The sequence below is a fragment of the Crocuta crocuta genome, unplaced genomic scaffold (genome assembly GCF_008692635.1).
Source record: "Crocuta crocuta isolate KB4526 unplaced genomic scaffold, BGI_CrCroc_1.0 scaffold39, whole genome shotgun sequence".
NCBI lineage: Eukaryota > Metazoa > Chordata > Mammalia > Carnivora > Hyaenidae > Crocuta > Crocuta crocuta.
This window is the reverse complement of record NW_027533334.1, coordinates 6,413,813-6,427,665: the sequence shown is the minus strand read 5'-3', so window position 1 is coordinate 6,427,665 and position 13,853 is coordinate 6,413,813. Positions and strand designations below refer to the sequence as shown.

The 13,853-nt window shown below is 36.9% G+C and overlaps 1 protein-coding gene across 1 annotated transcript in view; it reads right to left on the bottom strand.

Moving 5' to 3' along the window:
* The window catches only part of RGS22 (regulator of G protein signaling 22), a 104,810-nt gene that overhangs the window by 42,080 nt on the left and 48,877 nt on the right, over positions 1–13,853 (bottom strand). Inside the window, exon 11 of the mRNA XM_077748218.1 lies at positions 13,417–13,518. Coding sequence (XP_077604344.1) covers positions 13,417–13,518 — 102 coding nt within the window. The remainder of the gene's footprint in view (positions 1–13,416; positions 13,519–13,853) is intronic.

Genomic DNA, 13,853 nt, shown 5'->3' with positions numbered 1-13,853 from the left:
CTGGAGATAATTTACCTCTATTGCATCTGAATGGTGGAAACACTACTGCATGTTCTAATACATGTCTGCGTTCAGTGGTGTCATGTTGGCAGCTTGAAATCACCTGCGGTGAGAATATTTACACCCAGAGATATACAAATGCTACAGGTTAGGGCCATTTGTCCCCCCTGGAGACCTGGTTGTTAAACATTTATCACCACACCAGCGACCATAAGGCATATACTCCTCTTTCCTCTCATGATTGCTAAAAGAGAGAAATAAAGTCAGGGGAAAAGGTAAATGATAGCAACTGATCCAAATATTCACTGGAGACAACGTCACATGCCAGAATATACCAATTCACACCAGTACATGCCAGTTTCTAACAGTTCACTTAAATACAGTTTAACTGACATCCAGTTTTTAAAATATGGATATAAAGTTCTTTTTACTAGTTAAACTGGAGTAAAATTGAACCGTAAGAAGAGAGCAAACAAGCTTTTCTTCGAAACTTTACATTCAGGATGGTCCTTATTTAGAAAAGGGCAAAGCTGAGCTTCAAAAGTTCAATATAACTTCAGTCTGTTTAGCAAATCAGAGGAGGTAAGAGTTTAGTAAGGAAAAGCTTGTTAACTAGTGAGAATATAAAGAACAGCTATGAGGAAAAAAGCATGAAGCATCATGGGAAATAAAACTAGTACTAATGGATCTTGATACAGTGTCTAGATCCCCCAAAAAGCAAAATCATTTCACAGATAACCTCAAACACAACAGAACAGATGTCCACTTAGCCGTAACAACAACAAAACATATTGCTGTGCTTGAGGCAAATAGCAAGTAATGTGGGATCTTCTCAACTGGGCTCAATAATTCTATCCTTGGAATTTATATGAAACAATAAGATGAAACTGTTTCAAAAACCTAGAGGCAAAGAGTCCCTAGGGGGGTTTATAAAAGGAATATAAATGTCCTGATATGGACACTTTCAGAAATCACAAAATATTTACTTCAGCAAAAAAAAAAAAAAAAAGCGAGGTCTGTTTTCATAACCATTCACAGCTCTACGAGGCATAGAACATCATTATCTGAGTTCATATGAGGCAGAAAAAGAAAATAATGAGCAAGTTCAAGCAATCCAGTGGGGTTTTTTTCTGCAAAAAGAGGAAAAAATGATTTTTAATGACCTCTCATATCCCACTAGGAGCTCAAAAACATTACTGAGGAGCTACGCCGAGAGGGAATAAATTGCAGATGGAGCTTTCTTCAGATGGGTTTTCATGTGAAGGACTCTGGGGTTTTTCAATTAGGAATCTTACAGATTCCTAGAGATTGCAACATCCTGATACTGAGAGGCAAACTACTGCAGAGATCAACACAAATGGAGTTGCACAAAAAAAGATAATGTGATGACAATCAAATGGAGAAATTCTGGCAATTACTCAGACTCTACTAAGAACTCAGTGCAAAAGAGAACCTTAAAAAATGTCAGTAGGATAAAAGAATGAAACAAACTTGAATCATTTTGGACAGAATGAAAAATCAGGAGGGAAAACAGAACATGTTAAGTAAAGCCAAAAACAAACCACAAACTCAAGGGACAAAATACACTAGGCTTAAGACTGTCTTGGGCCACTGTGTAAGGGATTTTAAGCAAAACTGATTAATAAGGAATGGAATAAAATAAACAATTACACATAAAAAGAGTTATTAGTACACAATTTAAGGCAACCTAAGAAACAAATAAATATTTTATTTTGGTAAGTTTTGGATTAATTAAAAAAAATTTTTAACTGACAAAAAAGCAATACATGTATTTGAACTAATGGAACTATTTAACCTCCAATAAAAATAATTTCTTGAAAGTCAGTTAACAAAGAATAATTCATTGAGAAAAGCATGACTATTTACCATTTTTGACTTAAAGAAAAAAAAACCATCTTACAAGGAAACTAATCCATGCTAACAAAGTAAGAGAAACTAATAAATGAAACCAGATCATTGAGGGATTACTTTACAATGAGAAAATCAACTATCAAACAGATTGGATGTTTATGTTAGCCAGCACATCACCTTAGAAAGCAAGCTTAAGTGTAGAGGTTGCCTATAGTCAGAATAAGGAAGTTAACTATGATTCCCATGACAGTTCTCTCTATTGGATCTATCAGGCTAATCAGTTTTTCACAGGAGTAGATAGCTCAGGATAGTGCTTCAAGTGTGAGGTCAAGGTCAGTCTTGGCAAAACTTCCCTTTGTGTATGCACTGCTGACTAACGCCTCTTCTTGACGGGAACATTCCTTCTTTAAATGTACTGGGGTACCTTCATTTTAAGTTGTGCAGGCCTGTGAAATCATTCTCTAGACAACTGCTCTGTTTTATTTACACACTGATTTCACAGTTTCAGTTTCAGGAAGCAACCTTATTTTTAAAATTTCTTCAGTAAGGTGGAAAGAGACAGGGAGACTTCGCTGTTGCTCCAGTGAAATTTCTTAAGAGCTCTTTAACAGCAAACTTTTAACACAAACAGCATGTCTAGAAAGACAGACTGCTGATCACTGTTGAAGCTGGGTAATGGTATATGCAGGCTCATTAAACTACTTTATTTTTTAAAAATGTCTTTAAATAAAAACACCTGGCTGGCAGTCATATGTAATCAATGATTTTCTACAGTTAAGTTTATAACACGTTGCTAAGGATAGAAACATGCCAATAATTTCATTCGGTCATTCAAAAAATATTAGAGCATCTTTTATATGCCAGCTTCAGTTCTGAACACACAAGATAAGCAAAGCAGACAGTCTTCATGGAACTTACAGTCCAGTGGGGAGAAAGGTTAACGATGAAATTTGGTATTTGATGTCTATAAAGATATTTTAAGATATCACAGTGAGGGGCACCTGGGTGGCTTAGTCGGTTAAGCGTCCGACTTTCGCTTAGGTCATGATCTCGCGGTTCGTGGGTTCGAGCCTCACGTCGGGCTCTGTGCTGACTGCCAGCTCGGAGCCTGGAGCCTGTTTCAGTCTATGACTCCCTCTCTCTCGGACCCTCCCCTGCTCACGCTCTCTCTCTCTCCTAGAAATAAATAAAACATTTTAAAAAAAAGATATCACAGTGAAAGATTAAATAAGGTGATAAATAGACTCTCCTTTTTCTAGAGACAATGATAAGAGAGCAATAACTTTAGAAGAGTCTAGAGTCCGCACATTTGGGTCTGATTCCAAGCTCGCTAGTTGCTAAATTGATGGCCTTAGGAAAGTATTCAATTTCTCTAAATCTCGGTTTCCTAATCGGTAAAATGGGGATAATACCAATATCTGGTTCTTAGGATTGTGAAGAATTAAAGACAGTTATCCACGTGAAATGACCACCACAGAACCTAATAGATGAAAAACTTTAAATAAATGTCAGGTATAATGACACTCATGGCTTAGAGAAATTTATATGTTGACTTTTCTTGAAACAAGAGGATTAAAAGAGGATCTTTGGAGATCCTTTTGTGGTTAATAATCCTATAATATTAAAATCTTGAGATTGAATGTGGAAAGCTGGTATAAACATCAGGAATAGAGGAAATGAATGAATAGCTGTAAGCCAGAAAGCTGGCTGCTATATGTGTTCTTGCTGAATCCACTTCACTAGCAAGTGCAATAAAATGCAATGCAAGATGAGAACTCTGCTGATTCTGTGCTCAGTGATTCATTGTGCTCAGGATTCCAAGCCTGACTGCTACTTGGGACACCATCTCTCTGGTAACAAAAACAAATAATGTAACAAAGCCTGAATAATAATTGCCCAGCACTCAAGAAACAGCCTAATTATAAAGACACTGAAACTTACCATAAAGCTATGAAGAGGCACATGATTTTCCACATTTAATCACTACCCCAACCTTACCCCTCACCCGCTCCCATTCATCTTCTAGGAAACACAGCTTGATTCTTAAGGCTGCTGCTGTATAAAGAAATAATGAGCTCTGCTAGTGCACCTGAAAATACACCATCAGCCTAGAAAGGGAGCACTTAGCTCATAGCACTTTAATGAAAATGTCAGGACCACCCTGAAGTATTTAAGCCCTGTAAATGCCAAGTAAGGAGAAGAGCTAAACAATTAAGGTAATGGATGACAGCAAAGAAAAAAAACTAAGTTGATTATCAGGAAAAATTTCAACACAGTCCTTCTTGTGCTGTAAGAAATTTTTTTCAAAGGAATTTATAGTAACACCCAAAATTTTGGTTACCTAAAATTAGTTCAAACTACATTGGGAAACACTGTCAGGGCAATGCAAATTTTATGGGGAAAGAGCTACATGGTCTCTTCTTTCTCAATCTTTCTAGGGTTCTCTGGAAAAGTTGGCAAAAGAAGAGCACCTTCTCAAACCTTGATGGCACCTGTGTGTGTTTTGTCCCCCAGCCAACCAAAGTGTTCCCACCATGGATCAGAGCCTCGTATATACCAGATGTTTGATAGACGTTTGTGGAAATGTCAGGAAAAGTCTTTAGGCTAGGGAGCAGATGCTTGTAATTGGTGATCCAACAGCTATCCAGTTAATGTTGATTTCTTGTTTCTACAGTAATAGGAATATGAGCAAATGAGCCAAATACATGGATGGACCTGTATAACCCTCAGTGGGATTATGCTGCACAACCTGGTGTGAGCTTCATTTGGCTCTACACTGTGTCTAAGATATCCTAATGTGAAACTGAAGTGATTTGGGGCCAGAGAGAATAAGTACAGCAATAAATAACTACTGAATGAATATATTAATGAATTCTGCATTACTATCAGATCATAACTTAGGCTTCCTAAAAATACAAATGCATAATATAGGTCTGATGACACTTATTGACTCAGCTTTTGCATGTTCTTTCTCTCTTGTGAGATTTTGCAAACATAAGAGTAAAACTGTGACAGCACCATAGACTTTGGGTAGGTAGTAGTCACTTAAGACTGACTTATTTGCCATGGGACCCACCCATCAGGTGGTTTCTTTGAGGGATATACATACGTAGAAGCAACAGGGTCTCTCACTAGAGCATTAGGCCAGAATATTTCCCAGCTCTCAAATTACCGAATGGATATGTCAGGAAAAGAACTTCCAAATGTCAAGATTTCATCTAGTTATGGTAAAAAAAACTGAAAATATCTGACATTTAGTCTAATATTGTTATGAATAAAACATGATATTATAACTTTTGGTTTGAAGTGTTATCACCCAAGAGAGACAGATTATATTATAAAATGCTTCACAGGATGAGAATAAGACCAATATATGAGGGTAGATACACACACACACACCAAAATGTTACAAAATGCCATAAAAAGAAAAGAGCTTCCTATTTGCAACAACATGGATGAACCTACAGGGTATAATGCTAAGTGAAATAAATCAAAGAAAGACAATTCCCGTATGATTTCACTCATATATGGAATCTAAAAAACCAAAAAATAAACAAATAGAATCTTAAATACAGAGAACAAACTGGTTGTTGCCAGAGGGGAGATGAGTGAGGGGATGGTTGAAATGGATTTAAAAAAGATTGAGAGCTACAAACCTCCAGTTATAAAATAAATAAGCCACAGATATGGAAAGTATAGCATAGGGAATATAGTCAGTAATATTGTAATAACTTTGTATGTTGACTACATCTATCACAATGAACACTGAGTAATGTATAGAATTGTCAAACTGCTATGTTGTACACCTGAAACTAATATAACGCTGTATGTAAATTATGCTTCAATAGTTTTAAAAAGGAGGGGTGCCTGGCTGGCTTGCTGGACAGAACATGTGACTCTTGATTTCTAGGTTGTATATTTGAGTCCCATGTTGGGTACAGAGCTTACTTAAAAATAAAACCTTTAGAAGCACCTGGGTGGCTCAGTCAGTTAAGCATCCAACTTCAGCTCAAGTCATGATCTCGTGGTTCGTGAGTTCAAGTTCCAGGTAGGGCTCTGTGCTGACAGCTCAGAGCCTGGAGCCCACTTCAGATTCTGTCTCCCTCTCTCTCTGCCCCTCCCCTGCTCGAACTCTGTCTCTCTCAAATATAAACATTTAAAAACTTAAAAATTAAATAAAATCTTAAACATTTTTAAGTTTATTTACCTATTTTGAGAGAGAAAGAGAGACAAGCACACAAGTTGGGGGAGGGACAGAGAAAAAGGAGAGAGAGTTCCAAGCAGGTTCTGCACTGCCAGCACAGAGCCCAATGTGGGCTCTAACCCATGAACCATGAGATCATGACCCGAGCCAAAATCAAAGCTTGATGCCCAATTGACTAAGCAACTCAGGTGCCCCCACAAAAAATATATTTTAAAGAGAACAAAAACAATAAAAACTGTTACCTGCTGGTGAGGAAAGAACTAATTTAATCTCCAGTTAGAACTGATGCTGTTAATTTGGTTTTATTTTAAATAAAATTGAAATACTACATTAATTGTTTCACATACACCCCCAATAGAAAGTGACCTCGTTAAGCCAAGAATGTTGTCCTAATTGCTTAGCATATAGTTGCTTTCAGTGAATCTTATTTAATAAGCAATGATACTGTAAAATATATTCTATGAAGTATATTTTTTTACTTAAGCTGTATTTTGAAACTCAATTAAGTTCCAGTATTAACTGAATGAATAGCTATGAATTTAAAAGTTTCTGTTCTTCCATCCTATTTGCTTCAATAACTTCTAATTGCTGTTTTCCTTCCTTATTATCTAGATAATTGAAAGAACCTTCTGTATGTACTCTAGCAGTGATAATAATACCTACTTACTTCACAGAGTGCTCTACATTATATAGCAACACTCATTGTATTGCATTTTGGTTTACTGTGCTTTGCAGATACTGTTTTTTTTTTGTTTGTTTGTTTGTTTTGCAAAACTGAAGGTTTGTGGCAACCCTGCATCAACAAAGTCTATTGGCACTATTTTTCCAACAGCATTTGCTCATTTCATGTCTCCATATCACATTTGGGTAATTCTCGCAATATTTCAAACATTTTCATTACTATCATATTTGTTATGGTGATCTATAATCAGTGACCTTTGATGTTTTTGTAATTATTTTGGGGCAACACAAACCATGCCCATATAAGATGACAGACTTATCAGATAAAGGTTGTGTGTGTTTTGACTGCGCCACCATCTATCCATTCTCCTGTCTCTCTCCCTATTCTTGGGCCTCCCTATTCCCTGAGACACAGCAATATTGAAATTAGGTCAATTAATAACCTTACAATGGCCTCTGAGTGTTAAGTAAAAGAGTCAATTGATACAGCAAACTTTATTGCTGTTATATTTTAAGAAATCACAACAGCCACTCCAACCTTCGGCAACCACCACTCTGATCAGTCAGCAGCCATGAATGTCAAAGCAAGACCCTTAATCAGCAAAAAGAATATGATTTGTAGAAGCTCAATGATGGTTAGCATTTGTTAGCAATAAAGTGTTTTTAATTAAGGTACAAGCATTGCTTTTTAGATACACTGCTATTGCACACTTAATAGACTATAATTTAGTGTAAACATTACTTTTATATGCACTGGGAAACCAAAAAAAATTGTTTGACTCTTTTTATTGTGATTTTCCTTTATTGCAGTGTTCTGGACCAAACCTACAATATCTCCAAGGTATGCCTGTACTAAAATATATATCCACCCACATTATCTTATGGAATCCTTATAAAAGTCCTGTGAAGTAGACATGTGAACTTTTGTAGGGTAAAGGAGGCTAAGTGTAACATTGAAATAGGTTCTGCACCTCAAGTTTGGGCTTAATTTTGTTTCTAGCTATGAAACTTTGCCAAGGTTAACATTTCAGAGATCTGGTTTCTTTTTATCTATTAAAAAAACAGGATAAAAATACCTTGTATACTTGCTGTGGGTACTGAATTAGAAAATACATGAATGCTTCTTGCAGCGACTTCTTTTCTGGCATGCTGACAGGCTAGATTACTTGAAAAAAAAACCTTTCTCTATAAAATACCTAGAAATATTGGATAATGTATGACAAATATTCTTTTAAATGTATGGCTGAGATAGTAAGGAAAACCACCAAGGGCCAAAATTAAGGAATATACTAAAAATCAAGGTGATAAGTATGAGCTGACAGTGGGATTACCATGGAGTAAAACCAAGGGTATGGATTTTAAGAGCCACTGGGTTCAGGAGACAAGGCCTTGAACCCTTACTGGGTGGAAAAGTTATACTAAGAATGCTACATACACCAAGGTCCTTGAAGAGGTATATAAAACGTGAAATGCAGAATAGGAAAAAAAATGTATGTATATATATATCTCTATCTGTACTCTGTCTCTGTCTCTTCCTCTGTCTCTATCTCTGTCACTACCTACACCTACACTGACCAAATCCAGGAAACAAAACAGAAGCCTGCTTGTCTTGGCCTAGACTCTATGAAAAAGGAAAAATATATATATATCTATTGAGGATTAATTATTGTGAATTTACCATCATAGGGGTCTGTTTTTCAAGATTACACTTGGCAAATGAAGAAAACCCAAGATGAGAAATTAGCACTGAAAATGTGCCTAGCATAAGCAGCCCAGATAAAAACCTCACTGAAGAGCTCATAATTCAAAATTATCTACACATAAGAAGGAATCCAACATGTCAGCAAAAATAATAAATAGCAAAATTAGTTCTCCCAAGAACTGCAAAGCACAAAATCGCTAGATGCTATAGCAGCCAGACTCAAGGGTGGCTCCCATCAACACAGTGCTTCCTAGTGTTTATGCCCTTTTATAATTCTCTCCCCCTAAGTGTGGGTATAACATGTGGCTTTCTTCTGACCAACAGAATACAGCAACAGTGATGAGATACACATGATTATGTGTGTCTATGTTATACACAGTGGTAATGCTCATCTTGCTAAGAAACTCCATCCTGTTATGGTATTGGAGAAGCAAGCTGCCATGATGTGAGCTGCCGCCATGGAAGGGGCCACGCCACATGGCACAGAGCTGGCTTAGCNGCAATGGTAAGCATGAAATTTGTGTGTGAATAAATCTACACAAGCATCAATGGTATCAAAAACAAATGATGACGACTACTTGGTATGTGTATAAGAAAAACTTCAATGCCATACAAAAATGATATGTAAAATGGGCAAGGTATGGTGGAATTAAAGTGTTCTAAGATCTATAAACTGTTTGAAAGGATAAAGCAATGATTAACTGTAGACTTTGTTAATTTTGGTATGCATATTAAAACTGTAAGGGTGAAAACAGAAATAGAATTGTAACTTCTAAAGCAGTATAAGGAAACAAAATGTAAAACATTGTTACCATCCACATTTTATAGAACATGAAACAGAGGCTTCTTAAATTCACTGACTTGACTAAATTTACACAGCTAAGAAATAGCATAATAATAACAGCATGTGATTTAAATTCATTCCTTTCATCTCCAAGTTCTGTGATTTTTTTTTCTTCTTTGTCATATACCCTCTGATCCGGTAATACATTAAAATAACAATGTGTTCTCCTGATGTTCCATTTGAATAAGGCAAAAATTTCACACTGCTGCAAGAATATCTTCTTAAATAGCACTTTGTAGTAAAAGTAAGCAAATCCTCTAATTCTTCATTACATTTCATTCTTACCTACCGTCTCCACTCATTAACTCCTACATTCTCCAAATAAGTTTTCTTCTGGGCTCTAATTTTTACCATTTTTTTTCTTTCTTCCTCTTTCCCACTTTTTTAATTTTTATTTTTATTTATTTTTTTTACAAATAGTTTGTCAAATTAGTTTCCACATAATACCCAGTGCTCATCCCCACAAGTGCCCTCCTCCATGCCCATCCCTCCCTCCCTCCTTCCCACATCCATCCATCCTCAGTTTTTGTCAGCATTCAAGAGTCTCTCATGGTTTGCCTCTCTCCCTCTCCCCCACCATTTCCCCCCTTCTTCTCCCCCTTGTTCCTCAGTTAAGTTCCTCCTAATCCTCCTACACGTGCAAACATATGATATTTGTCCTTCTCTGCCTGACATATTTCGCTCAGCATAACACCCTCAAGGTCCATCCATGTTGCTACACATGGCCAGATTTCATTGTTTCTCATTGCCATGTAGTATTCCATGGTATAGATAAACCACATCTTCTGGATCCATTCGTCTGTTGATGGACACTTAGGCTCTTTCCATGGTTTGGCTATTGTGAAGAGTGCTGCTATGAACACTGGGGTACATGTGCTCCTATGCATCAGCATTTCTGTATCCCTTGCCTCTTTCCCACTTTTTAATTGTGTGTATGATTAATAAGAATAAATGGTGTATACATGTATGAACATGTATAATATTTATGATTATATTTGTTTACTAATTCCAAAAAATTCTCAATGTATAAGTTATGGTGAGTGATAAATTCTAAATGCATAGTGTTTGTTGGGATGGAGTTTGTTTGAAAAATTTCTACAAAGGTGGAAAACATTACAAAGACAGTGGTACCCAGATCTGGTTCATACTATTGTAGTGCTCTATCATCAAAGCAAGTATGTAGTATCAAAAAAGCAGCAGGATTATCTGTGGCAACAATCTGGGCTCCAAATCGTAGCAGTGATAAATGGTAGCCCAGCCAACTGTTGCTAGTGAAAGACTTTCTCTGCACAATGGTAGTGCAGAGAGTTTTTTTCTTGCCAATGCCATTTCAATTGGTTTCTAACTGCACTATTCTATCTTGAAGCCATGCAGTAAAATCTTCAGGATATGCCCAAGACTGTAGCTGAAACTCTTAGACCACAGTGACTCATGGCAAATCACTGTCACTGATCCCCCATCTAGTTTGCCTATAGATACTTCCGCAGTATTTCATGAGGCAATAAAACATCGAGGCATGTCATTTGCCCACTAGCATACAGAAAAGCATGCAAGTCCTTTGGAAGCAACTCTCCGTCTCCTACCATACATTTTGTCAGATATATAAAAACAATAAAAATCAAGTTCACAGTGAGTTTAACACAATACCAGGTGATTACACTCTGCCATTGACATTATTGATCCAAATATCTGTATTGTAAATATACTCTTGAAGAAAGTCATACAGCATTTCTATTATAAAGAAATGAATAACATTTCACACTGTGAAACAAATCAATAGGATTATGACATTAGAAGCAATTCTTACATCTGGAAGCACAGGAATCTTGGATAATTAAACCTAAACCAATTTAGTCATTGCTCCATTAACTAAAAAATAAAGTAACCATAGATGTAAAAAAAAAAATTCACATGACTTGCTCCTTTGGTTTTCCCCTATTCACCTGAAAGTAACTTTCTCCATTGTTCCCCTCCCCCCACCTGCTGTGACTCCCCAAAAGATAACCAAGGATAGGATAAGTGAATTCATGGTATTTATCTTTCTCTGTTATTTCACTTAATATAATACCCTCTGGGACTACATGAGGAATCTAAAAAACAAAACAAATGAACAAACAAAGAAAAAAAACCAGACAACTGATGGTTGCCAGAGGAGAGGCAAGTAGGGAGATGGATAAAATAGGTAAAGGAGATTAAGAAGTACAAACTTCCAGTTATAAAATAAGTCACGGAGATGAAAAGTAGAGCACAGGGAATACAGTCAATAATGTAATAATATTTGGTGACAGAAGCGACTTCACTTGCAAAGATGAGCACTGAGTAATGCACAGAAGTGTTGAATCGCTATGTTGTATATAACACTGTATGCTAATTATACTTCTATTTTTAAAAAAATTTAAAAAATTTTTAATGTTTATTTTTTTGAGAGACAGAGCATGAGTGGGGGAGGGGCAGAGAGAAAGGGAGACACAGAATCTGCAGCAGGCTCCAGGCTCAGAGCTGTCAGCACAGAGACCGACATGGTGCTTAAACCCACAAACTGTGAGATCATGACCAGGCCAAAGTCAGACACTTAACTAACTGAACCACCCAGTGCTTTAAAAAAATTTTTTAAAGATAATCTAGAGGAAGATAAAAAGTTTATGGACCTTGATAACCCCAAAACAGAATAATCCACCTCAAAGTAATCAAAACTTGGCTGTATCCTATCTCACAATATGTCTATACCAGGTTGAATAATATCATTACTAAGAGTTAGTAAGTCTAACAAACTTAAAATTAATTTCTACTTTTACAAGTGCAGGGAAATATGGTGATTACAACAACAACAACGAAAAACCCACTTGATCAAGCAGCTGAAGATTTTTGGAGGCGTAGGCTTTGCAGTAGTAAGAACATAACAAACAACAGATGGTACTCCACCAGAGAGAGCCAAGAGGTTAGGGGGAGGGAGGAGGGTAAGTGGAGATTCACAGGTAAAGGATTAACAAGCAGAAGAGCCCACTGTGTGGTTTCAAAAAATGGTACTGGCAAATTAGAGACACAATTTCATGATTGCACTGAGCCAGATCCAAGCCAGGTAGAAGCTGAAGCCCTCATTTGCATAGTAAAAACAGTGCAAAGCTCTGTCAGCTGATTTCCAAAGTGTAGGTATCATCGCCAGAGTGTGGGTGGCAGAAACTAACAACAGACATCCAGCAGTAGTCCTCTTCACTATCCTGAATAAGGGTGTAAGGTAGTAAATAACATGACAAAACTAAACTCTGCATCATTCAGGGAGGGGTTCTCTGGGAGGGGACTATTCCGGCTTGTAAGAACCCCAATAAGTGGTCAACAGATACAGAAGTGAAATGCAGTTTTCTAGGCTTGAAGACTTCTCTCCATAAAAGATCATAAAATCCTAAGAATAAAAAACTGAAAAGATTAAGTCAGTTTGAGTCATAATTCTATTCTCTTTCCTTCTCCCCCCTCAAAAGAGGCCACTCTCTCTGTCTCCCTCTGCAGAGAATCCTCTGTTCTTCCTCCTCTATTTTTTTTTCCTCCTCTGTTTTGCTTCAGGGTGGTCTTGAGATGTTCTCTTCTCTACCTCGCAGTGTTGGTGTCCCTGGTGTGGAGCACACGCGTGCAGGCGATGACACGGAGTCTACACCACACACCGTCAGTCAACTTCCTTTCCCCCCAGCCACATGGTCACCAGCCTGAGTCTGTACAACAGTTGATTTCTGCAGGAAGCTCAGCAAACATGTTGGTCAATGCCTCTGCTCCCCATCACTTCAATGATTCATGACAAGTCCTCTCTCTCAGGATTCTCTCTTAAATCACTCACAACCAATCCAAAAAAAGGCATAAATCAGAAAAAATATGGGACGTCCTTTTTTGGAACAACAAGAAATTGCTAGCAAAGAGAAAATAATGCAAACCCAATAAAACAGATAAAAACTAGAAACCCACAAATCAGATTATAGAACAATATTCTACTGACATTTAAATAAAGTAATCCCATGGCAGCAAGTGAACTGCTCCCAGATTTCTCTTGTTCGGGGCTGGACACAACTTCTTCATGTCTCTATGTACTCAGAGCTGCACATTGAACTGACATTATTCACTACTTACTTGGGCTTGTTTGCATATTTTAAAAGGGTGAACTGTTTCTTGGTAGAAGAGCTGATGATAAGCCTGTAGGTCAAACCAAAAGTACACACTGTTCTTCCACAACTGCAGATGGAAAAAATACATAAATCATTACCACCCAATTATTAAAGCTCTACAAAGCTCTGATTTCAAATATAAATAATTGTTTAGCTCGTTGGTGGTGTCATAAATCAGGTTCAAGTTAAGACGGTTTTATCTTCTGTTATAAATTGGCAACATACAAAATATTTATTGGTATTGCCACTAAAACATTATACTTTTGCATGTATGCCTCTCACATAATTGGCCATTAGAGTAGGAAGCATGCTAGTTAACAATTAAAGACTAATCACATATTTCTGGCATTAAACCAAGTATTTATATATATTTATATATATATGGGAAATGCATATATTATT